The following is a 26,958-nucleotide window of genomic DNA, read 5'->3' as shown; positions in this document are numbered from 1 at the left end:
TTCAGAAATTACTTAGCAAGTGATTATTTGAGAGACCTTATTACTTTTTCCCCAAATGACAGCCAAATTTCAATATACGTCTAATATATAAGACTTATATATGTTCAAATTTATTAATTAATCAGCCTGTTATAAATAAGTATGTAGAAAAAACCCGCTAAAGCCATTTCTGAAAAGTTCGGTCATACTAGATTTTGTTCAGCCAGAATTTTTTCCATGGTTTAAATTTTTAAAAATAGTAAATATTATTAAAAAAAACCCTTTGAGACATTAAAATAAAATTACAGGTTATGATTTTACACTAGAAAAAATTAGCATTTTCTTTTTAAAATTTTTTTAAATTAAGCTCTACACACAATGTGGGTCTTGAACTCACAACCCAGAGTTCAAGAGCTGCATGCTCTACTGACTGCTTTAGCCAGATGCCCCAGCATCTGTATTTTCTATATTGAATGAACACATGTTGCTAAATCTTTTAAAATATCTTAGAGTATCTTTAAATGCAGAGGTAGTTTTCTTTGTTCGTGCTTGTGTCCTCAGAAATTGAGAATAAATTTTCCTCATTGGATGAATTAGATTAACTGATCTACCTTCATTATTTCTCAAGGGAGATATTTTTATTAAAAGTTTCAGTAATAGAATTGGCACTCTGAAGGTATTAGGTCAGAATAGGTAACTCTGAAGCAATGTTGTTTTTTCTCTAATAAGCCACAGGTCCTGAAAAGAGACTGTGTGACCTGTTTTCCCCATCATTAACAAAATGCTTTTTTGTACAAAAGACCTTTCTACCTCAAAAATAAAATCTTGTGATACATTGTGAAAATTATTTGGTCTGACATTGAGTTTTTAGTATGCTTTGTGAAGAACAAAGAAGATCATGCTCAAGAATGGAAAAGAAAACACTTAAGGGGATCTGGGCAGTTTAAACAGCATGAGTGAAATAAAACACCAAACAGGATGTCTTTATTCCCTTTGAACTTGAGGCATCCCATGGACCCTAAGCTACTGAATTCTCTGCTTAGTTATGTGGTGCCAGACATTCAGTGTCACTTAATGAAGATAAGTTCCTACCTCCTACTTTTAAAGGTAATGGTGAATGAATTCTGGCTGACCAAGCTGAGTGTTTTATCAGAGTCTTTGTAAAGTTAGAGAAAATGTGCACACTTTTGTTAGGTCTTAAAATAAAGTAAGCCATTGCCACGTTCTAGTTTGTGGGATTTTTGGGGAGGGGGGCTGTTTTGATTTTTGCATTGACTACCAATAAATCTTCAAATTAGTAGGTAGATATATTTCCACATTTGCATCTCAAGAGTAAACATTAATATTTGTTTGTCCATTTATTTTGGAAATATAAACAAGACTGTAATGGAGAACAAAATGTAAACTTAAGCATTAAGTAAGTGATTTTTATATCAACTATTTCCTCTTATCATAAATAACACTTAGAATTTCCTATTTAGTAGAAAAAGTATCTTCTTGATTTTTTTTTGGCACTAATAAACCATGTTCCTGTTATTTTTTGAGGTTTCCCTCATTATACAAATAGATCAATGGTTCCCTTATGGTTGTATACAATCAAGCAGCAGATAATCCATACATAGGATACAGCAATCCTCTCTTTTGGAAATATATTCAAAAGAAAGTGGCTAAGCACAATTAAATAATGCTTATTGGTACTAGGCCTGTATTGGAAGTCCCTAGAGAGTAAACTCTTGGAAATTGGGTAGAACAAGAAGTTTAAGCTTCTGATCAAATGCAAACCCCAATATTGCACTGTCTAGGCTCACAAGGGAAGAGGCCAAAGAGATCTCTCTGATGTTATCTGAGGTGAATGTGCTGCCCTCTTATTTTTTAGTTTCAAATTTAAGCATCAATTTGTCATCTTATCAAAAACTTTTCTTCTTTCAAAAAAAAAAAGCTTTTCTTATTTCATAAAGAGATGCACTTTAATTCAGAGAAAATACACACTGACATAATTAAAATTAGAGTAACTCCCTCTGTGAAATGATCTTTAGGATAGGATTTAGTGATTCTCTTATATGATCACGACCTGGTCACTTTAATCAGCAATAAGAACATTTCTACAGTATCAATTCCAAGCATTTTCTTCTTTTAGCATCATTTCTTATCTTCTCAGTTTACTTCCACTACTACCTCAACTGCAATAGTTTTGGGATCTGCAATTATTTGATCCAATCAATTTTTCGATCATACATTTTTTATTTCTCTCCTTTAACTAGATGAAAATTCACAGAGCACATCAGATAATCTTTTCCTGGCCTCTTTTGCTTTAATTTAATCCTAGTTTATTGTTCAATGTGGCTGGTGAAAATGGCACAGTTATGCTGAATTTTCTCACTTTGAAGTGAAGTCCATGAAACTTATGTGGGCCTTTAAGGTTGCTCTAGGCCATCTTCTCCTATTAGATTACCTTTTCTGCTCTCCTTAGCTAATGATGTGTATCTTCTCTTTGGTTTTCAAATCTCCCAAGTTTCCTCCCCATTTTCATTCTCAGTGATATCCTTGGTTCCTATTACACTAAAGAAGTCAATCAGAAGCACACTTCATAAATCTCTTACCACCACATTCACACACCTGCCAGCATCTGGACCCATGCGTTCTGCTTTTCCTCCAGTTACTATGGATAAATTTTCCATGTATCTAAGGTCAAATCTTCCACTAGTGCACTAGATCAAGGATGTTCCTCCAGAAATGAATTCATTCCTCTTTCTACATCAATATTTCACTGTACATGAAATCATTCCCAGCATCATATGCTGTTATTTTACTAATGCTGTTTTTTAAAATACTCATTTACTTTCCTCTCCCCACCTATCATTCCATTTATTGAATCTGTTTAGAGCAAAATTCCTCAAAGATGAATGGTCTATCTGAGTAGTTAATTTCTCTTATCCAATTCTCTCTTCTAATCAAGCTTTTAATTCATCAAATCCTTTATTGACAAAGTCAGCAGTAGCCTCTGTGTTACTGAATTTAATAGCCAGTTCTTATCTTACTTGCCCCATTGACAACATTTGATACAGCTGATTACACTCTTCTCTTCAAACCACTTGCTTCAGTTGGGTTCCAGGGCACCATGCTCCGCTGGTGAAAATCAACCACTCCTCATGTGGCTCCTCCTCAGTACTCTGATGTCATAATGTTGGAGCGACCCAAGTTTCAGTCTCTAGCTCTTCTTCTCCAGTTATACTTGCCCCCCACATGATCCCATCTGGTCTCATGGTTTTAAATACTATCTACATGCTGATAACAACTACTTTTATATCTTTAGCTCTGACTTCTCTCCTGAACTGAAAGCATGTATATCCAATTGCCTTCTGGATAGCTGCATTCAAATGTATTAGAAATATTCAAATCTAAACATGTACTGAATACCTACCTGATCATCCTTCCCCATCTCAGTTAACATCAACTCCTTATCTAGTGCACAAAACCAAGACCTTAGAGTTATCCTTTACTCCCCCCGTCCCCAGATCGAATCTGTCAGCAAATCCAGTTCACTTACCTTTAAAATAAATCAAAGTATAACCACTCCTCACCTCTTCCACTTACCTTCTCCCTTGATCATTGGACCTCAGTCATACTGGACCTCCCTTATTTTGAGCACCTCAATCAATCTTTGTCTCAGGCCCTTTGCCCTATCTGTTCTCATGCCTAAAACACTCCTCCTTATAACTGTCTCACAGCTTGCTTCCTCATTACCCTCAAGTCTTCATGCAAATGTCATTTATCAGTAAGGTCATCTCTGATCATCCTTTTTAAAACTGCAAATCATACTTCTCCCAGCACACCTGATCCTTTCCCTACTTTAATCTTATTCAAAGCATATCAAATCTTAATGTACTACATTTTTACTTTCTTTTTTAAATTTTTTTAAGATTTTATTTATTTATTCATGAGAGACACACAGAGAGAGAGAGAGAGAGAGAGAGAGAGAGGAAGAGACACAGGCAGAGGGAGAAGCAGGCTCCACGCAGGGAGCTCGAGTGGGACTCGATCCCAGGTCTCCAGGATCAGGCCCTGGGCTGAAGGCGGCGCTAAACCACTGAGCCACCCGGGCTGCCCACATGTTTACTTTCTTTGTTTCAACTTTATAACCATTAGAAAATGCTCTTCAAAAGAGCTTTCTGTGATGATGCAAATGCTCTATATCAGCGCTATCCAAGGTAGCAGCTGACAGCTATGCATGGTTACTGAGCACTAGAAATACATAGTTCAATAAATTTAAATATTACATTTAAACTTATGTAATCACCACATGTGGTCAGTGGGTACTTTTAAACAGCATGGCTTGGGTGTATAAGCTGCATTAGAACAGGGAGTTTTGACTTGTTTAGACTGATGTAGCCCCAGGACCTACACCATCATCACGGCCATAATAGGCGCCCATTGTATATTTGTCAAATTAATTAAGCACTTTCTTTTCTTTCTAGTTTAATTTCTCTGATTAAACATTGACCCAGGCCATGGTATTTGATTGATGAAGGGAGCAGAGGCTACATGTTAGCTCCTATTCACCCTGCACCCTTTTGTGCAAAGCACAAATTACAAAGCTACAGATGGTAACCTTAAGTGAGTGACATGGTTTTGCAGATAATTACCAGTTAATTACCAGGTGCAGCTTTCTCTTCTTTCTGATAGCACTATTGCTCTCAGTGTGAAAAGGATAAAAACATGGTAGGAGAGCCTCAGGTATGTAAGTGTATGTCTATGTCTGTCGACTGTCACTGCCTTAATAATAAAGTTACTTAGAATTCCTTTTTTTTCCCCCTTCAATCATTTTGCCTACTTCAAGCCCTATCTAGGTTCTCAACACTCAGCTTCAGAAGAAAAGCCAAATATGAGAAGCATCAAGTAACAGCCTGGGAGAAAAAATAAATAAAAAGGTGGGACATAAATTTAGGCTCCTTGGGCAGCCCAGGTGGCTCAGCAGTTTAGCGCCGCCTTCCGCCCAGGGCATGATCCTGGAGAGCCAGAATCGAGTCCCACGCCGGCCTCCCTGCATGGAGCCTGCTTCTCCCCCCCCGCCCCCATCATGAATAAATAAATAAAATCTTTTTAAAAAATTTAGGCTCCTTAGGCTCAATAGTAATTATCCTTAAAATAAATATCCTTAAAGTAAATATCTCTCTACCAAGAAAGAAGTTTCATCAGTCTTATATGAGGAAGATTTAAGAGCATTGTATGTCTGGGACAAAATCAAATACATCTTCCTGAGCCTTCTAAATTTGCTTCTGTGAAATCAATATCCTTTTCCCACTTTGCTTATCTTTTCATAAAGCATGATGAGAGAATAGGTACACAAGGGCAAGGTATACCACTTTCTGACTTCACAGGGCAGGGCCCAAGTATTCATTGTGGAGAGTTTTATGTTCTCAATATACAAAATGATCTTCCAGGAAAGAAGGGAAAAGAATGGAAATAGCAGAAAAGAAATGTAGCTATTTCGGCCAAATGAATGAACTTAATAAATTTGGATCCCTATGATGATGATGCAAGTTCTGGTCTTTGCTCCTCCTTGTTTTCAAGGTCAATTTCTGATACAAATATAGAAAGAAAAATACATTTTTATTAGCTCTAAAACTAGACTACCTGTAAATTCCAGCTGTAGCCTTTTTATAAATCAGGCCATTTCTTACCTTTTTTATGCTTTAGTTTCTTCATCTCTAAAAATGGGAATTATAGCAATATTTCTTATCTTAAAGTATTGTTATAATGATTATAAAATAAATGTGATGTTCTTACCATAGATTATAAGCACTTATTAAGTGCTTATAGCTTGTTGGTCTAGATAGCAAATTTTAAACCATTCTATTAGTTGTTTCAAATGTTTCATCTTATGTGAGAGGACTAGAGATATCAATTCTTTAAATGGATATTTAGTGTCCGAATGAGGAATAGAACAAAAATCTCCTACTTCCTAGTTAATGTACTTTCCAATATACCACTCTAATTCTTACCATGTCCCTTTATTCTTTTCTATTCTTTTCTTATTATGTGATAGTAGGAATAATCACACCTAAGAAAAAAAAATGGAGGTGGAAAGTGTGACTTAGATTGCAAGTAAGAAATTCTTAACATTCCGCTCTTCAAGTTTCTCCAATGTGGCAGTCATCAAACAAATCTGGTGAAACTGTTCTCCTTGCCACCAGAGGGAACAGATCCATTCACATAGAGACCTGCCAGGCTATTCTAATACCAATGTCCCTGTGCTATGTGGAAGGTGACCTTAGGGCTGCCCTAGATAAATAAATGTGGCCAGTGTAAGGGTTTTTACTTCTAAGTGATAAAACTTCAAAATTTGTGGATGATCTACTTTATTGGAATCAAGAATGGACTGCGACTGACCTTCCTCTTGCCAAATACTCAAGCACCACCTCTGAAGGCAGTCATGCAAACAGCCACAGCAGCAAACACATGGGAAAGAAGAAGAAGCTGGACTCTCCAAAAACCTTGGGCTATTAGTTTGGCCTGGCACTTACTAGTTATTAAGTCTGGTACTCAATGATTTACTCTTAAAATGCCTGCAGTGGTGTCTTTTCCTAATTGCTGATCTCATTTTGCACCCTAGTGCCAAATAGCCCCCCTGAGACTACTGAGTAAAACAACAGGAAAAGTTCCAATAACCATCACAATCCTTAATAAAATGCAGCTCTTAAAGTAGAGGACCTTCCTGGAACCATCCCAAGTAGCCTGACACTCCTCTGTTTTCTTTGGGCATCTCATGTGCCTGTCAGTTACTGAAATTAGCTGCATTTTAAAAATGATTCCCTCTACTAGCTACTTGGACAATAAGGTAATTTTAGGTATTCTTATGTAGGGACTCTTATTTAGATGATTACCCTAAAACAGGAAGGAAATATTGTACATAAAGATAGTGCTATGGGGAGAAATCTTTGACTAGTAATAACACCTGAGAAAACTGTTTATAGTATATCCAGAAAACTGCAAATAAATGAATATAGCTGGCAACTCTTTTTCAATTTGAGATAAGCAATTCTAAATGAGATGACTGGAATTTATATAGTACATAAAAGTATGTGCTATGGAACCCAGCTCATATAAACTCACCAAAATATCCTACGCTGTGAGAATTAAGGGTTGGCCAAAGAAATTAAATCCGCAATACACTACCTTGAGCTAGTTGGTCCCTCTGGCCTTTTGTCTTTTTATCACTAGCTCTACCTATCCTTTTTCAGGCTATATGTATTATAGTTCCAGGAAAAGAATAGTAAGCATAGGGGTAATCTGCCATGAACAATCAATGTATTTTGACCTGTGAATTCTGAATCTAGCTCTGACTCATGTGTCTGAAAACAACAGTATCTCCCAATTTGATAGATACAATACCAATGGTATCTCAATATGTTTACAGTGTCAAAATTGGAAGGCACTTTTTCAATTATTTCCATTATCTCATTTGATTCTCATAATAGCCCTACAGTTAGTCAAAAGAATATAATTTGCATTATTTCTGTTTGAGAGACAAGAGTATTAAGACACAGAAAAGTGAGTTGGTAGCAAATTAGACTCAAACTATAGATGAACTAACTAAAAGTCCTCTGTTTTCTTCTTTCTATAACTAGCCCAAGAGTCCTCAAAATTTGATTCTTGGACCAAAAGTATCAGCATCACTTGGGAACTTGGAAGTGTAAATTGTAGGCCCTATTCCAGACCTAATGAATCAAATATTCTGGAAGTAGGGCCCAGCAAGCCTAACAAGGCCACCAGGTGATACTGACGCCTGCTAATACTACACTGTACACCACCATCATGGCTCTCCCCCTCATTTGAGTACTGTGAGAAAAACTTCCTATAACTGAAAAGTACACTTTAATTCTTTAAAATTTCTTTAATAACTTCATCACACACACATGCTAATAGACAACTCTCAGTCATGTAGTTGTAGCCCATATGCTTACTGTACTGGTGACATTACTTAACAAAGTTTTTGATTAACATATTCTATTTTATACTGACTTGTAAAAATGAATTGCAAACAAATCATTTTAGTTAGAGTGATCATCAAAATAAAAGGTCAGATGGAGATTTCAGGCCAAGCAAAGGCAATTCTTGTGTAAGGTAAAAACAAACTCACATGAAAAAAATCTACTATTTATAATTTGTCCCTGATGGGGCATCTGGGTGGCTTAGTCAGTTAGCATCTGACTCTTGGTTTAGGCCCAGGCCATGGTTTCAGGGTCAAGAAAGCAAGTCTCATGTTGGGCTGGGCTCAGTGTGGAGTCTGCTTGAGATTCTCTGCCTTTCCCACTCCCTCTGCCCCTCTTCTGTGCTCGCTTGCTCTCTTTCTCTTTCTCAAATAAATAAGTAAAATCTTTTAAAAATTTTTAAAAATTTCTCCCTGATATTTTTTTGTTGTTTTGTATTGTTATTTTAATTTTTTATTTTCTCACAATTCTATTCAATCACTGGAAGCCTAGAGAGGGAATATAAAATGGATATCTAAGCTATCATTTTAGTATGGCCTTTGACTGGTATTTTTAAAACCATTTCAAAGAGCGAAATCCTATATTTTGATTAATATAAGATGTTATCATATGTAGCACAAAATAATTGCGACCATTTTTTACATACCACTATGAAAGAAAGAAAAAAACACTACCAATCCAATAATGAAATGCCATCAAATAAGTAAGAGGCTCTCAATTCAGACATGTTAAAATATGAAAAACTACATCTTAGTATCAATGAAATACAGTCTACATTTTCCTGTAAAGTTGGACTGGCATCCTCTTTCAGGGCAAACTCTGCTTATATATTTTCTTTTCAAAAGCAATGCTGATCTGGACCCAGTTATGGTACAGTTACAGTAATTTTGTTCTTCAAAGTTAAGTAGTAGTCATCTTAGCCTAAGGATTGTTTCATGACATCAGTAAGCACTACAGATGGAAAATATTCTTCTACAGTTTGGTATCTGAGTTGTCATGTGGTGTAAGGAAACAGGCAATTGAGTGAGAAAATGAAGGCAGGATAATAGTAAGACATGAAGCACTCATTGAATAAATCTTTTGGCTGTCATTTCAAAATAAAATCATTCCCAAAACTGATTTGTTATTCTTTTTAATATGCTGACATTTCCCCCTCTTAATTAGCTATGTTGCCTCTTTATGTGGACTGTTATAAGGAAATGTGTTGCATAAGACATTTAAGAATATAAATCTCCTGTAAATCCACTTCCCCCTCTTTGCACCATGTGCTTGCTTATGAGTGCAACAAAGAGAGTGGTATGTGGGAATTTTGAGCCAAAGACTAAGTCCTTGACTGATTCTTATGCAGAATGTTCCATGAAAAATAGCAAATATTATCTACAAGCTGGTAAGCTCCCATATATTTGAAAAGCTCTGCTTACGTTTTTGACTTGGAAAATTTTATACAAATAAAAGATTCCTTGGTGGGAAAATTTCCTTTTATTTTCTCAATTCAGAATATACTTCTAAGGCAATTAAAAACCCTACTCATTTTTGGATATTTCTTTTTTTAAAAGATTTTATTTATTTATTTATGAGAGACAGAGAGAGAGAGGCAGAGACATAGGCAGAGGGAAGCAGGCTGTCTATGGGCCTGCTGAGCCATCTGAGCCAAAGGCAGATGCTCAACCACTGAGCAACCCACCCAGGTGCCCCATTTTAGGGGATATTTTTAATAACTCGTTGAGTAAAGTAGAAGGTATGTTAAGATAGAAGTTAAAAGACAGGAGATCAAGTTGTAGTTTTATTATTTTTCAGTTCTGTGCCTTTGAGTGAGCCACTTAATTTTTCTGTCACTTTTTTTAAAATTTAGAAAGATAAATGACTGCTAAACCGTCTTTAGTGATTTCAGGGTAATAAGAAGAACAAAGAATACAATAATACAAAAATACAAAAAAAGCATGTTATATATATGTGTGTTTTTATTTAATTATAAAAACAAAATGAGATAATGCAGCGAATTAGTGAGCATAGTGCCTACCACAGAATAAAAACTCAAAGATTGCCAGCAGGTATTACTCTCTCATCTATTAACAATAATACTGCTAAAAGAAAATTAATGCCCCTTTCTAGGCAAGACAACAATCTTCAAGAGATTGAGTGACATTCCTGTGGTTATTTTAAGGGCCCAGCCCAGGATTATGATTCATCTACTGGATGATCAGATTGTGCTTTCAACTTCAGGGCCATAGTGCCCTCCACAGTCACTAATAGGATAGCCAATTGGGTTAGCTTTGAGTAGAAAATCATCTTTTCAACTTAAGTTTCATTTCCAAAGTATTACTTGAAAACATCTGAGAATAATATTTTATTTATCTATTGCATGACTTCTAGTCCATTTTTCCCTTAAAGTTCAGATTAGCTTTGAAGAGTATTAACACACAACAATATCTCTGCAAATTTTAACTGGAAAGGAAAGGGTATGATATACAAAGTATGAAAAGATAAAGAGAAAAGCAAGATCAGTTGTTTGGGTGTATATGTTTGTGAAAGATAAGGGATATAGACAATGGTTTGAGAAATAGTTATGGAAGGTAGAAAGAATCCTTTCCTTCTTTAGCTATCTCCCTCCATGTTTATAAGTGCTATAAACTGTCATATAGTTTTTTCTTTAAGTAATCTGTATGTCCAAGATAGGGCTCAAACTTATGACCTTGAGATCAAGAATCACATGTTCTACTGACTGAGCCCACCAGGTGCCTCCAAGTGCTACATACTGAAAAAGAAACAAAAGTCCAACCTGACTAAAAAGTCAGTGTCAGATAAAAGGAGATTTATGAAAAGACATTCACTTCAACATTGTTTATAACAGTGAAAACCTAGAAACATCTTGAAGATCCAGTAATGCGAGAATAGACAAAAATATATGATGGCACGTGTCCATAATGGCTTAATACACAGAAATTAAAAGGATATACAAATATTCATAGGTGTATGTCAAAACAATTTTAAAGGCAAAAAAAAAGCAAGTTCCATAAACTATATGGACAGAATGATAATGCATTATCATTACCATTGCTATATATGGTAAATTTAAAACCATACTCACTAAAATATTGTTGTAGTGTGTGTGTGTGCGTGTGTGTGTGTGTACTAGAAAGAACACAAATTATAACAGTGGTTAGGGGAAAAGGGGAATGGGACTTAGGGGCAGTAATTAACGTGGAGCTCACATTCTTCTGCAAGTTTTATTTCTTTTACAAACAAAAGAGTTGGAACAAATATGATAAAAATATTTAACTGTTGCCAATTCTAAATGGTAGAACTAATGAATTTGTTATATAATTCTTTTTATTACTCTTCAACTTTTAAATCACCCAAAAATTTTTAAAAATTTGAAAATAAGTGTATAATTTTAAACAAAATTTCTGAATTCTCATAATGCCATTAGTTTATTCTCTCTAAAAGGAAGACATATTAATATACAAATTATTGATGTGAAGCTTAGTAATTATTTATAATGTCCGTTTGACTTCCAGGTATAAAACATGGAGATCTTGAGACATATATGAAGTTTGTTTTACATATAAGAAATCTTTGGAAAAGCAGAACACACAATATTTTTTCAGGGTTTGCTTCAGAGATGAACTATGTTTATAGTTTACACCAGGAATAATGTGAGAAGCAAATTAGCAGTAACAAACAAACAAACTAACAAACAAACTATACTTTGCCTCAAGTACAGATTATATGTGTGTATGTGTGTGCATGTGGGTGTATATTAGAGCCTATGGATCCCTTCTTGAATATTTTTAAATAAATAAAATAAAATACAGAGTAACAAAGGAAACTACTATTTTGAAAATAACTACCAAAATATGAGAGAAAGTCATGGTATAATATATGTAATTCTATATTAAGGCATCAAATAACTAATTAAACAGCAGGTCAGACATACAGTATCACTTGAAAGCAATGATGAGAGTAATTAATCATTGGAACTATCTACACAAAAATAAAGTGATATGAAAATGGCTATCATTTCTATTGGTGATAAAGTTGCCAACTTTACTCATATTGTTATGGTTTGTTGCTTACATTTAAAATGAAAAGAAATAGTTTCTAAATTCATACAGCTAACAAGGAGCAAGTAAAAGGGCAAGTAATTGTTTTACTAAAAAATAATACTGTAATTTTTTTTTAATCCAAGCTCATAAGCCCGATGAATTCTATCCGTGGACTCCTGGGAGGTCTGTGGACCCAAATTTAAGAACTTCAGAGATAGAAATATGCCTACCATCCTTTCATCTACCACTGCTACCAAACAGCTCCTTAATTCTGCTGCAGGTTGTAAAATTAGATAGATAATCAAGTACACTAATTATATATGTAAACAACTATGCAGGATCTCAGTAAGGAGAAGGTGGGTCTATAAATTTATAAATGGGCTTTCTGCATCTATTTTTGAATTTCAGAAGCAATGTTTATTTTCTGATTTTCAAGTGTATTTCAGATAGTTCAATTGTTAAAAATGAATCACCGGATAACTTGTCTGGATTAGTGTATTAATAGTGTAACAATACAAGTACACCTCAATATACCAAAAAACTGCACAGCTTTTAGGCAGGTAGAGCCTGAGTTATCCTCATCACAAAAGAATGTATTTTATTTTAAAAGCATTTCCATTTATTCCAATTATCCCCAGATTTATTTCAATAAAGGAGTGGATATGAAAATAAGATGTAGGCACTTCTCTTACTACCCTGACTTTTAATTGAATGGATCATCCACTACTATTTACCTAGAATTTTGCACAACTTCCTAGGACTTCTGACTATCGTCCTTCCATTTTGTTCAAATAAGAGTCTCAAACATTTTCCAACAAGTTACATTCGTGTTGTATATTTTTGTGTTCAAAGACATCATCTAAATGCCCAGATCTTCTTTGAATGTTTAGAATTGTTGAAATGATAGCAACAATAAAATTTAAAACTATTAACTCACAATGCCTAATCACTTATTCCTTATGTTGCAGGTATAACTTTTATTTCTCTACTCTCTCACATTTTTTTTTCTTATTAGGAAACTAATTTTATTGCAAAATTAGTGAGGGACAAAGTTGAGACTTGAACATAGGTCTTCTGACATCAAAATGAGCTATTCTGTACTCTTATTAAGTTTCTCAGCTTTATTACAAGTTCATTATTTAAAAGAGTCACTCTCCTACTGTCCTGCTTTTCTGAACAGAAATGAAAGGAGCTGTTTTACCATCTAGATTCTAATAGGTATTAACAGCAGGAATTCAGCGCTTTTGTCCAAGGCCCATTGCTACAAGGAAACCCATGACTTCACCCTTTAATATTATATACTTTTCAATATTATTTCTATTAAAGGAAAATGTTGCACAAGTTACCATTGTCAGAAATACAGGTTTGTGTTAATTAAAATATTATTTGACATATGAATACGTTGTCTATCTAAGCCTTACAAAAAAATCATGAAATCCAATTTAAGTAGCATCAAATATACTGGAAGAAAGATTCTGGCTTGTTTAAAAGACAATGGGTTCATTTAGTTTTATTCATTTAAAAAAAAAAAAGAATTTATTTAGAAAATGTGCCAAGGAGCAGCCCAGGTGGCTCAGGGATTTAGCACCACCTTCCACCCAGGGCATGATCCCAGGGACCCGGATCGGGTCCCACGTCGGGCTCCCTGCATGGAGCCTGCTTCTCCCTCTGCATGTGTCTCTGCCTCTCTCTCTCTCTCTCTCTGTCTCTGTCTCTGTCGCATGAATAAATAAATAAAATCTTAAAAAGAAAGGAAGAAAATGTGCCAGGGAGTAGGTCACCTTCTGAGGACATAGCACAGAAATGTATAATAGAGGTTAGTCTGATGGCAGCTGGATGGGAGGTACTTTGGGTAATCAATTGTGCACAATATTCTCCCAGTTTCCACTCTAATCTAAAAGAACTGAAGCAGTTCAAGTTTAAGATTGATCCTTCATGAAATGGCATTTGGTAAATGTCTTCCAGACACTCCTTTTCTCCATGCCTGTTTGTTATGGCCTGAAATTCTATCATGAAGAAGACAAAGCATTGATTCCATAATTACAGATGAATAAATAAAAGATACAACTTCCAAAAGGAACTATCATATTAGCTGAAATACACTTACTTTTAAAAAGTATATACTCAGGTAATAAATAAAAGTAAATGTGGTCAAGTTCTTTCTAGAGGAGAAAATTAGAGAAAGAAGGTAACCATGGACATACTAAGAATCAGCAGTGAGAGAACAAGAAAAAAGTTACATTTGTATTGTATATTTTGTGTTCAAAGATAGCATCTAAATGCCCAGATCTTCATTGAGTGTTTAGAATCAACATTCAGCTTAACCAAAATGTAATTAATTCTGGCTCAGTCTGCCTTCAACTCTGTGGACAAACAAAATGTGCAGACAGAGGACATTTTGTGCCATATACTCTGTATACCAAAGGGGATGAGGTACATACATCCATCATAAGTTGATGAAGTAGACCAACATATCCTCATATGTTTAACAAGTTTATTTGTTGGCACTTATTTGTTGACTGGTTTAACACTCAACTTCTAAGAGACTTAATATAAGAGTTGCAGTTTGGAGGACTGACTAATCCAGGAAATTTTGTACTTCCTCAGGAAAAACTCAAAGTTAAGTACAAATTCATTTATACGGGTATTTGCTTCATAGCAGTGCTCTCTCACTGTCAGGCAGACATTCACAGTGGGATATAGGAATAAGAGGATTACTAAAAAGGATAAGACATTTTATCAAAAAGAAGATGGTAATTCAAGACTAAGATATGTTATTTGATTTTTTCCCCAACAAATAGTTGTTCTTTATTTGCCAAAATAACATTTATTTATTTGCCGAGGAAAGCAGTTCCTATCTCAAGGACTACGAAAACAATCTATGTTTGAAAAAGGAATGCAAGTTTTTATCAGACATGGCTATCATCTTACAATGACTTTTGAATTATTCCAAAGAAAGGAAAATTATTATTCACACAATAAAAGAAACTTGCACATAGTTCACTATATGAAGCCAATGAGAGTAGAGAACATATAAATGTGTTAAAAAGGAAGAAAACATATATTTTGTTGTAACTTAATTTGAACTGAAGAAACTTTTTCTTTAAATGTTGACAACACTGAAATTGACAACATTGCAGGTCAAGCAATTTTGTTTATTTTTATTGTTGGAACATGACACTTAATTGTCATGCCAACCTTCTTACGCTATAACCTGAAGACATTTAGATCTGAATGAGAGTATTTTAAAAAGATATAATGATAACTTCATGGTAAAGTTTGATGTAATGTTTAGGGTAGAACACAAAGGTACTTATTCCTTTCAGTGTGGGCCTTAATCTTGGTGTTTAATTGAAAAGCAGGATAGATTTTAAATAACGAATCCAGATAATTTATTTAAAACTGCAGCACAAATATGAACATTTTTATCATAGACAATATTCAATAAATAAAGAAATAAAAAGAGAAGAAAGCAAAGAAAAATAGTACTAGCCAAGAATCAACTTTAATTAAAATCACCTCTATGTTTGCACTGAAATTTTTGTCATAGCATCAATCAATTCTTTAAAAAATCATATAACTAATTTGATACCTAATAAAAATGAAACTGAATACACTAGCTTGTTTTGACTTAATTTATCTTTTACTTTCAGGGCTATTAAACAAAATTATTTTAAAAGATTTATTCAATGTGCTAAGACAGTAAAATTTTGGCATCTCTGACACAATAGTATCTTCAAAATCACTCTAAAATCCTTGGAAATTCTACTTGGAGCAGGGGTGACTTTAGGTGGAATGGGAAAACATTAGGTTATGAATTTGTTTCTGTAACTTCCACCTACTTTTTACTATACGTTTTAGCCCATTTCTAGCCTCATTTCGGGACTCCTCCCAAATGGAGGATGACTTCTGGCATAGGACAATTAAAGCCCAATATTAATCTCCTGTTGAGAACTTTGAGACCAAAGCAACATAAATGCATCTGCCAGGTGATTAGAAAAAGAGCAAAGAGACCAGAGGTGAGCTATTTGGGGAATAACTATACAGCTGTCCTAACAGGTATATATACAGGTGTTCCTAACCTCTACCCAGTTATGGCAGCATCTCTAGAAAATATAGCTGGCAAACTCAGGCCTGCATGAGATGATGTATACAAACAGTTGCCCAGATATGATGCTCTTTGGTTTTTCATTTAAGTATAATGGGACTAGTCAGTGTCTATCTGTGCTTGGGGAGTTAAGGGTGCTAGGGCACCAAAATGGCCTCTGCAGTATACTGCATCCAAATACTCTATTCTCAAGCATTTTATGAAACGTTTTTCTCTTTAGTGGAAAAAAATTCAGTGAAACCTCATACCATTTTACCTAAATACAAATTCAGACTAAGCACTTTTATCTTAACCCCAATTATTTCAGATGGTAAAATAAATTATTTTCTCATCTGTGCAATATATGAATTGTTTTGGGTAGTCTCTACTATAATCTCTTGAGTTCTAAGATTTCCTTTCTTCATAATATATCTTTTCCTATTAAAACTGTAAGTACTCAAAAGAGGGCCAATTATTAAATATGTTGAAATTTATGTCTGTCTATTTTTCTTAGGAAAATGGACAGACATAAAAACAAGTCACCTTGTAAGGAAACATGTTGAGTAGAAAAGACACAAGAAGGGAAAACAGATAAGGAGGAGTGAGGGGTTGGAGGGGTTATAGACAAACTTATTCTGGCATAAGAAGCAATGAAGAGCTGCCCCCAAAATGGATAAAGAAAGACAACATAATAAAGTCTTGGTGCATTGTATTGAAGCTAAAAAGAGTAGAAATAATGTTTTTTAGGTCTATGACTAAAAGAAACCATGCTACTACTACTTTGTAGTCTGCCTTCCAAGATGATATTTGATATTTGAACTCCACTGGCAAAAAATGAATAAACAAGCAAACAAAAAGAATAGTTCCTTCCAGCTAGTTCTGAGAAATGGACTCATTACAACTTGCTCCCTTGGCAGGAAGAAAGACCCAAATGCAGACATTTCTCCTTCCCGAGGGAGATTCTTATATTTAATGGCAAGAAATACCTTTTCTAGATTTCTGTCTTTGTTCCATGTGTTTTCTATTGTTTAGGTTTATCTCAACTTGGAGTACAAGGTCTTTTTTTTTTTTTTTTTTTAGACTAAACTCCTCACCAGTCTTGATGCTAATGAGGTTTATCTGCAGTGGAAAGAATTACTTCCATTTGAGTTGAATTCCGTGAAGAATGAAAAGGGATCATAAAGATATCTGATAAAACCAAACACCTCTCTACTTCATTTTACCAAACTTGTGAATTACTATGTGTTGTTTGTGTTTGTGGAGTTGCCTCTTTCAATGTGTTTTCAATAGACAACAAGGCACCAAAAACCCTGGGTAAATAATAGATGTTAAAAATAGTTTCTACCTAACAATGTTACTGGAACAATTAGAGTGCAGAAAACTCTCTCACAAGAGAAGCCAACTAAAAACAAAGGTTGGCATGATGCTGGTTCTTTAGTTCTTTTCAAATTAATAAAACACACTTGCTCTAAACTCATCTCTCTCACTTAAAACTATTTGGGGTTGTTTTGATTTGTTTTCAACCCCCACTAAAATATACAATAGTGGATCTTTGTCTTCTTTGTGCAATTCTGCTTTTTTCCTTCTTATTTTTAATATGTATATTAATATTAATATATATATATATATATATATATATATATATATATATATATATATACAGAGTGCCAGCACAATTTGTATGCATGGACTATACATATGCCTTATATTCACACTCAGCTTGGGAATTATTCTTAAAGAAAGCCTCTTTCTAGTCACATTATTCAAATGCGGTATAACACAAAATTCATTTGTTCATTTGGTGTCTAGTTACTAAGGAGTACAGCCAAAAAGTTCATCTTTGCAACACAACAGAAGACCAGTAGAGAACCTGAGCATTGTCTGTAGGCAGGTACAGAGCCTCTGAGAAAGAGGAACTACACTTTTGTATTCAAACCTAGAAGACCATAGTATTATTAAGAAACAGCTATTTTTACCACATGTACATGGAAGAAAAACAGTGACTTCCATTCTCGTTTCAAAAAGCCAAGAAGCTTTTCTAGACTCATGACCTCTGAAGTCATTTAGTGTATTTTAAATAGAAGTCCTATCACTTCTGCTTTTAAATAGCAAAACAGGACTCCTGAAAAACATAAAGGTTCTGAAATGCCCCATCAAGTCTACCAAAGGAAACAATTTAACTTTTTTTTTCTTAAGGGCAAACATCTACAGAGAAATGAATCTGACAAAGCAATAAACATGATCTGAATTGTTTTTTAAAATCTTACCTAAGTTTACTAGACACATGTGCTATCTATTTTAAAGACCTAAAAGATGTTATGTCTTAGCATTTCATAAATTCCTAAACGATATACTCACATTTTGCTGTCACTTTGTACCCCCCCAGAGGAGGAGCATGGCCTTCTAATGCATCAAATCCAGCGGAAACTAGGACCATGTCTGGATCAAACTCTTTGGCCACAGGCGTCACTACAGTCCTGCACAGTAAAAAGGCAACCAGTTACACAAGGGAATGGTGAATACCTTTAAAAATTGTGCAATGAAAATGACTTGGCACACCCTCAAGAACTTCCCAAGAATAAAGAAAAGGGGAAAAGAAAACACTACTTGAATGGATCAAAAACTTATCATTTCCTTAACAGTGAATCACTGTTATTTTAGCATCCCAATTCAGTCTTTTTTCTTTCATCTTTTTTCCCTCTAAATTAAAAAAAAAAAAAAAAAAAAAAGCTTTGCAGGTACATTTCTAAAGCCCATCATATTACATGCACATCTGTGGCTGTTTTATCCCCCTGCCTATAAAAAAGTGCTTCTTCCAAGGGAGTGACTAATGTTTTACAGAGAAAAGTTGAAGCTTTACTGAAAACCCGGCTTGCTCCAGTTAGTGAGAATTTGGTGTAAATTTGAACTATAAATTTCTTTTGAGAAAAAGTTGCTTTTCCAACTTAAAAAAAACATTTTTAAATATTTGTCATGGTAGGGGGTAACTCTTGCAAGGAAAAACACAAAATTCCTTTAATAGAATCCAGACTATAATGTTAAGCAAGTCCAAGGTCAGAGACACCAGGAATGTGGCAGCCTCATCCATGACAGCAACCCCTGCTGGCCCCACTTAGACACTTCAGCACATACCTCTTCAGCCTTCTCAGGCCACCTTAACTTTTCTTCAGTGCTGAATTTGAAAGAAAATGACTAATAGATGCTACTGGGCTTTATAAAATAAAATTAAAAAATTAATGTAGGCTTCAAAACCAATGTGCCATTATCAAAACTCAAACTTCCAAAGACTTTACTAAGATGGGGAAACTGTACGCAGTAGCAAAATTAAAAAGTGGTAATGTTTCTGTTGTGCATTTAAGAGAAATAACTGATCTAAACATTAAAATTGCTATCCTTAGTGACAAAATTGAGTTATTGAGTTCTTTTCATTTTTTTATGTTTACAAATTTCTCATATTTTAAAACTGATGGCATATTAGTTCTACACTTAAAAATTTAAATAAGAAGTTATTGAAGTTATAAAATAAAAAATACTTATTTGAAATTCATAAATGAATGAAATGTTTTTCATAATTCCACTACTATTATAAAAGTTCAATACTTCAAACTCATAAACATACAGGTAAGTTCCTTCCATGGTAGTCTTTCTAACAACTGAAAAGCCACTCACATCTGAATTAGCTCACCAGTGAAACTATGTGTAACCTAATTTTGTTTCCTATGTAGTTTCATTATTTTATTCTTCAATAAAATTACGAATATCTAATACATCTACATTATCAGAAGAGATATCTTCAATCCTTTTCCGTTCCAATAATATCAACACTTATATCATAATTTTCATAAAAGTGCTACATATTACCAATTCACTACTTTTCATATGAATGAAATACCATGTGTGTATATTTGGGATATTAGATACTGGAATAAATTGTCTCAAAGAATCAAGACTGCTTCATCAAGGTGCTTCATCTATTTAGTATGATCAATCCTATCTATTCCCTTAGCAAACAAATAAAACTCTTAGGAAAATATGGAGGTAGATGATTGAACAAAGTTGTCATCCAATCACATGCATCATAGTAACCAATTTTCCATCTCCCTTCCCTCTCTTTGGATAGTTTCTCCCCCTCCTCTTCTTTTCTCCATCATCAATCTACACTTGTAAGATTGATTGAAGGGTAAACATCCTTCAAAGCACAGCTCACTATCTTCTCCATAAGGGCTTCTCTCTACATATGGGTATTAAACATGTATGTATATATTTTTGAAGGACAAAGACAGTAAAGGAGACAAGGATTTCCAGTTTGAAAATATGACAAATATGGAGACAATCTACACAGGGGAAAACTTAAACATAACTGTGTTTGCAGGAGGAAGCTACAAAAAGCAAGTTGACTTTTCTCTTTCCTGGAGAAACAAACCAACCAAGGAGGAAATACCTAGAGAGACTGACACTTGTGAGTCACACAGATCAATAGTCAGGTTTTTTCCTCAGTCTTTCCATAGTGAATGCACCACTCCAAAAGCCCCACTCAACATACAGAGCTCCCACTCCACTTTTCAGGGCGCTTTCCTTAAATAGGGACTATTTGATGAAAATTTCTAGCATAAAAGATAACTAACATACAAACAAACAAAAGAAAGGGAACTCAGAAAACCAGAGAAAATTCAGGGAAGCCATTACAATTACCAAAATTAGGATTATCCTCAGAGACATAAAATAGTACATCTACAAAAGGAAAAGTGGTTGCTATTAAAAGAAGAAAAACAGTAAACAAAACATACCACAGAATGTTTAAAAGATGAAGCTGAAAAGTTCTCTCATCAACACAAAACAGAGACATGCAAAGTTGACAATATTAGATGAGACAATTAAAGAACCCATAAAGGAAGTCAACATATGAAGAAAAGTCTAAGGGAATCTTTTTCTCTTTTTTCACAATCTCATTGAGAAATAATTGACATAGAGCATTGCATTATTTTAAAGTGTCTAGCATAATGGTTTAACTGATAAGTTTTTTAACTGATAAGTATTGTGAAGTGATTACCATGATAGGTTCAGCCAACAGCCTTTCATCTAGATAAAATAGAAATAAAAAATAATTCTCTTCATGATAATAACTCTTAGGATTAACTTTTATAATAATTTCCAACATATCATACAGCAGTATTAGCTACAGTCATCATGTTATACAATCTATTCCTAATACTTATTTATCTTCTATTAGCTTCTATCTTTGACCACCTTCCTCCAATTACTCTCATCCTCACTATCTGCCTCAGATAACCCCAAGTTTGATCTCTTTTTCTGAGGTTTTCTTTTTTTAGTTGTTTTTTAATATTCCACATATAAGTGAGATCATACAGTATTTGTCTTTCTCTATTTGACTTATGTCATCTTCAAGGTCCATCCATGTTGTTGTAAATGGTAGGATTTCCTCTTTTTATGGCCAAATAATATTCCATTGTGTATACATACCACAGTTTCTTTATCCATTCATCCACAATGGATGCTGGGTAGTTTCTATGTCTTGGCTACAATTCTATGAATACGAGGGTGCAGGTTCTTTTCCAGTTACTATTTTCATTTCCTTAGGATATATTCTCAGAAGTGGAAATCGTAGATCATAGGATAGTTCTCTAATTTTTTGAGGATTCACCATACTGCTTTCCATTGTGGCTGCACCAATATACAATCCCACCAAAAGTACTCAAGGTTTCCATTTTCTCCACACCAGTGCCAACATTTGTCATCTCTTATCCTTTTTATGATGGCCAGCTAACAGACCTCAGGTGATATCTCAATGTGGTATTAATCTGCATTTCCCTAATGATTAGTGATACTGAGCATCATTTCATGGACCTGTTGGTCTTATGTATATCTTCTCTAGAAAATGTCTATTCAGGTCCTTTGGGATCATTTTTAAAAATCGAGCTGTGTTTTTTCCATTGAGTTGTATGAGTTCTTTATATATTTTGGATATTAACCTCTTATCAGTTATATGATTTGACAATATATTTTTCCCATTCCATAGGTTGTTTTTTCATTTTGTTGATGGTTTCTTTTGCTGTGCAAAATCTTTTTATTAGCATGATGTAGTCATACTTATTTACTTTTTATTTTGTTGCTTGCACTTTAGGTATCATCCCTAAGTAAGCCTTATGAGGGCTCATGTTAAGAAGCTTTATTCCTATGTTTTTCTCAGAGGGTTTCAGGGTTTTAGAATTTACATTTGAGTCTTTAATCCAGTTCAAGTTAATTTTTGTGACCAGCAGAAGACATGGGTTCAATTTCATTCTTTTTTATGTGAATATCCAATTATCACAGCACTATTTATTTATTGTCACTCATGAGAGGCACACAGAGAGGGACATAGGTAGAGGCACCATGCAGGAAGCCTGACATGAGACTCGGTCTGGGGACTCTGGGATCAAAGGTAGACGCTCAACTGCTGAGCCACTCAGAGGTCCCTTCACTCAGTATTCTTGGCTCTCTTCTCAAATATTAGTTGACTGTATATGCTTGGGTTTATTTCTGGGTTCTGCATTCTGTCCATTGCCGTATTTTTTCTGTTTTTTTGTTCCAGTACCATACTGTATTGAAGATAGCTTTATAGTATAGCTTGAAATCAGGAAATGTGATGTTTCCTACTTTGTTCTTTCTCAGGATTTCTTTGACTATTTGGGGTCTTTTGTGGCTCTATATGTACTTTAGAAGTGTTTTTTTCTATCTATAAAAATGCCATTGGAAACTTGATAGGGATTTCATTGAATCTATACATGATATCTTATTATTTTTGATACTACTATAAATGGGATTTATTTATTTATTTTTTATAAAATTCATTGTCAGTGTATAGAACATGCTACTGATTTTTGTATGTTAATTTTGTATCCTGCAACTTTACTGAATTAACTGACTAGATCTAATGGTTTTTGGTTAAGTCTTTCAGATTTTCTATATATAAAAGCATGTCATATGCAAATAGAATTTTCCTTCTTCCTTTTCAATTTTGATACTTTATTTCTTTTTTTCCTGATGTTAGAACTTCTTGTACTATCTTGAATAAGAGTGACGGAAGTAGGCACTCTTGTCTTGTTCCTGATCTTAGAACTTAGCTTAGAAAAGCTTTCAACATCTCAACAGTGCATATAATGAAGTTGTGGGCTTGTCATATGCGGACTTCATTATATTGAGATATATTCCTTCTTTGCCTGATTTATTCAGTTTTATCATGAATGAATGATTAATAAATGATTTTTCTGTAGTTATTTAGATGGTCATATGGTTCCTTTATTTCATTCTATTAATGTGATATATCACATTGATTGATTTATGTATGTTGAACCATCCCTGTATTCTAGGTATAAATCCCACTTGATCGTAGTGAATGATCCTTTTTCATGTGTTGTAAATTCATTTTGCTAGTATTTTATTGAACATTTTTGTATCAATATTAATCAGAGATATTGACCTGTAGTATTTTTTCAAGTGTTCTTTTCTGTTTTTTTCTGGATAATGCTTAGTCTTGTAAAAATATTTTTTGGAAGAGTTCAAGAAAGATTTGTGTTAATTCTTCTTTGTTTTTTAAAATTCACCAGTGAAGCTATCTGGTAATGGGGTTCTCTTCATTGAGAAATTCTGATTACTGATTTCATCTCTTTACTAGTAACCAATCTATTCAGATTTTCTCTTTCTTCCTGAACAGTCTTGGTTAAGTTGCATGCTTCCAAATTTTTTTTCCTTATGCTTTGGCTGTTCAGTTTATTGGCATATAGCTCTTCACAGCAGCCTCTGATCATCCTTTGAATTTCTGTAATGTCAGTTTTTTAAAAAATATTTATTGATTGATTTCAGAATGAGAGAGAGAGAAAGAGAGAGAAGAAGAGAGAAGAGAGAGCATGCATAAGCAGGATAGGGGTAGAGGGAGAGGGAGAAGGAGAGAAGTAGGCTTCCTACTGAGCACTGAGCCTGACATAGGGCTCAGTCTCACAACCGTGAGATCATGACCTGAGTGGAAGCAAAGAGTAGGATGCTTAACTAACTGAGCCACCCAGGTAACCCTGTGATGTCAGTTTAATGTCTCCTTTCGCACTTATAATTTTGTTGATTTGGGTCTTTTCTCTTTTTTCCTTGGTCTAGCTATATGTTTGTCAATTTTGTTTATCTTTTCAAAGAAGCAGTCTTACTTTGGTTAATCATTTCTATTTTTTTGTCCTCTGTTTCATTTATTTCTTCTTCAACCTTTATTATTTCTTTCATTCTGCTAATTTTTGGCTTAGTTTGTTCTTTTTTTGTTTGTTTGTTTCTTAAGGTTAGGTTGTTTATTTTGTATCTTTCTTGCTTCTAAATGTAGATGTTTATTGCTATATATTTACCTTATAATTGCTTGTGCAGCATCCTGCAAAGCCTGGCAGGTAGTGCTTCCAATTTCATTTGTATGAAGAAAACTTTTTATTTCCCCCATTAATTTCTTCTTCAATCCACTCATTTTTTTCAGGAAAGTATTATTTAATTTCCATGTGCTCATGAATTCTCCAAGTTTCTTCTTGTTATTAATTTCTAGTTTCATGCCACTGTAGTGAAAGATACTTGGTATGATTTTAACCTTGAATTTTCTGACTTATATGTTGTCTAATGTATGGCCAGTCCTGGAAAATGTTCCATGTGCACTTGAGAAGAATGTGTATTCTGCTGTTGTTGGATAAAATGTTCTGTATGCATCTGTTACATCCATTTGGTCTATACTTTGTTCAAGTCTGCTCTTTCTTTATTGATTCTCTGTCTGCATGATCTATCTATTGTTAAGAGGGGGATATTAAAGTCTTCAACTATTATTGAATTACCATTTATTTCTCCTTTTAGCTCTCTTTAGTTTTTACTTTATATATTTAGGTAACCTAATGATGGACACAAAATATATCAAAAAAATGTAAATTATCACAGCAATAACCTAAAATTTAGTGGGAAGAGGAATAAAAGTGTTAATTTTACAAATTCTATTGAAGTTAAATTGTTATTAGTTTAAAGTAGGATGTTAGAGGTTTAAGATATTTATTTTATGTAAATCTCATAGTAAGCACAAGGGAAAATCCCATAGTAATTTCACAAAAGAACGCAATAAAGAAGTCAAAGCATAGTGATACCAAAAGACATTAAAACACAGAAAAAGATAGTAGGATAAGAAGGAACAATGGCTACAGAACAATCAGAAAACTGTAACAAAATGGCAATAGTATGTCCTTATCAATAATTACTTTAAACATAGGTGAAATGTATGAAGGAGATTTAAGAGGTACAGCCTTCTAGTTTTAAAATAAAAAAGTCATGGTGATGAAAACTAAAGCATAGGGTATATAGTCAATAATGTCATAATATATACTTACTGTGTTGAACATTTCCTAGTGTATATAATTGTTGAATAAGTATATTGTAAACTTGAAACTATTTAATTTTCTATGTCAACTGTACTTCAATTATTTTTTATTTTAAAAAATAATTACTTTAAACATAATGGATTAAATTATCTAATTAAAATACATAGAATAGCTGAATGAAAAAAAGAAGAAAAGGATTCAATCTGCCTAAAAGAGACTCACTTTAGCCTTAAATACATACATAGATTGAGAGTTGAATAATGGGAAAAAATATTTTACGTAAATGTTAACCATAAAAAAGCAGGAGTAGTTATATCAGACAAAATAGATGTTAAACTGAAAATGGTGAAAGGGACAAAGAAGGTCAAAATATAATGATAAAGCTGTCAGTACATCAAGAGGATAAAACAATTATAAATACTTTGCTTCTTTCCCCGGGTTTGGAACAGTTTCAGCAATTATTGTTTTAAATATATTCTCTGTCCCCTTCACTATCTCCTCTCCTTCCAGAATTCCCATAATTTGAACATTTTTTTCTTTTCATTGTGCCCCATAATTCTTATTGGCTTTCTTTTTATTTTTTATTTATTTATTTATTTATTTATTTATTTATTTATTTATTTATTTCACCTCTGGTAATTTCCAAAATCCTATCCTTCAGGTCATTTATTCTTCCTTTTGCAATGTGGAGTTTACTTTTGAAACTCTCTATTAAAATTTTCAGCTAAGTTATTATATTTTTCAATTCTAGGATTTTTTGGTTTTTGATGGTTATTTCCTTGTTGACTTTCTCATTTTGTTCATGCAGTTTCCCTAATTTCTTGAAGTTGTCTGTGTTTTCTTGTAGTTCACCAATCTTCTGTAAAAGGATTATTCTGAATTCTCTGTCTGGCACTTCTTAGATCTTCATTTCTTTATAGAGACAATTATTGGAACATTGTAAGTTTCCTTCGGTAGTATCATATTTACTTGATTCTTTGTGAGCCTTGATCCCTTATGCTGATATCTGCACATGTGACTAATCATCCTCCTCTCTGACACTTTATAGGTTTGTTTTGGCAGAGAAAGTTTTTCACCAGTAAGCTCAGTTTGGGTCTGTGGGTGTGTCCACTGGTAATATGCTTGGGCAGGTGGGGTCTGTTATTATGGTCTGTTTGAGCTCTAAGGATGGGGAGTGGGGGTTGCTACTGGCTGAGGATAGCTAGTAAGAGTACTGCTTGATTCCATACCCAAGTAAAGCTATAAGATAAACTCCACAGTTGCCTAGGTTCTCTTACTAGAATGGTTAGGACTGAGTTCTATATTCAGTAATAGAAGAAGCTATGAATTAGTTTCCTTGCCCTGGCAAGGATGCATGATGAGAAAAAGGACCTGTATAGCTTGTTTGGGATCTGAATTGCAATTGTGCCCCATAGGATTAATGAGGTTGAAACTGGCAGAAAATGTAGGGCTTGGCTTTCAGAGAACTGTTACCC

General features: G+C 34.0%; 1 protein-coding gene across 3 annotated transcripts in view; it reads right to left on the bottom strand.

Annotated features, from left to right (window-relative positions):
• HDAC9 (histone deacetylase 9) overlaps nt 1–26,958 on the bottom strand; it is a 927,702-nt gene that overhangs the window by 112,857 nt on the left and 787,887 nt on the right. For all 3 annotated transcript variants that reach the window (XR_005983513.1, XM_041727864.1, XM_041727863.1), the window contains one exon: nt 18,462–18,580. Coding sequence is in view for 2 of the 3 variants with exons in the window: in XM_041727864.1 (XP_041583798.1) it covers nt 18,462–18,580 (119 nt within the window). In the remaining variant the exon portion in view is untranslated. The remainder of the gene's footprint in view (nt 1–18,461; nt 18,581–26,958) is intronic.

The sequence above is a fragment of the Vulpes lagopus genome, chromosome 13, assembly GCF_018345385.1.
Source record: "Vulpes lagopus strain Blue_001 chromosome 13, ASM1834538v1, whole genome shotgun sequence".
Classification (NCBI taxonomy): domain Eukaryota; kingdom Metazoa; phylum Chordata; class Mammalia; order Carnivora; family Canidae; genus Vulpes; species Vulpes lagopus.
Note: the sequence above shows the minus strand (reverse complement) of the source record. Positions and strands in the feature narration are given on the sequence as shown.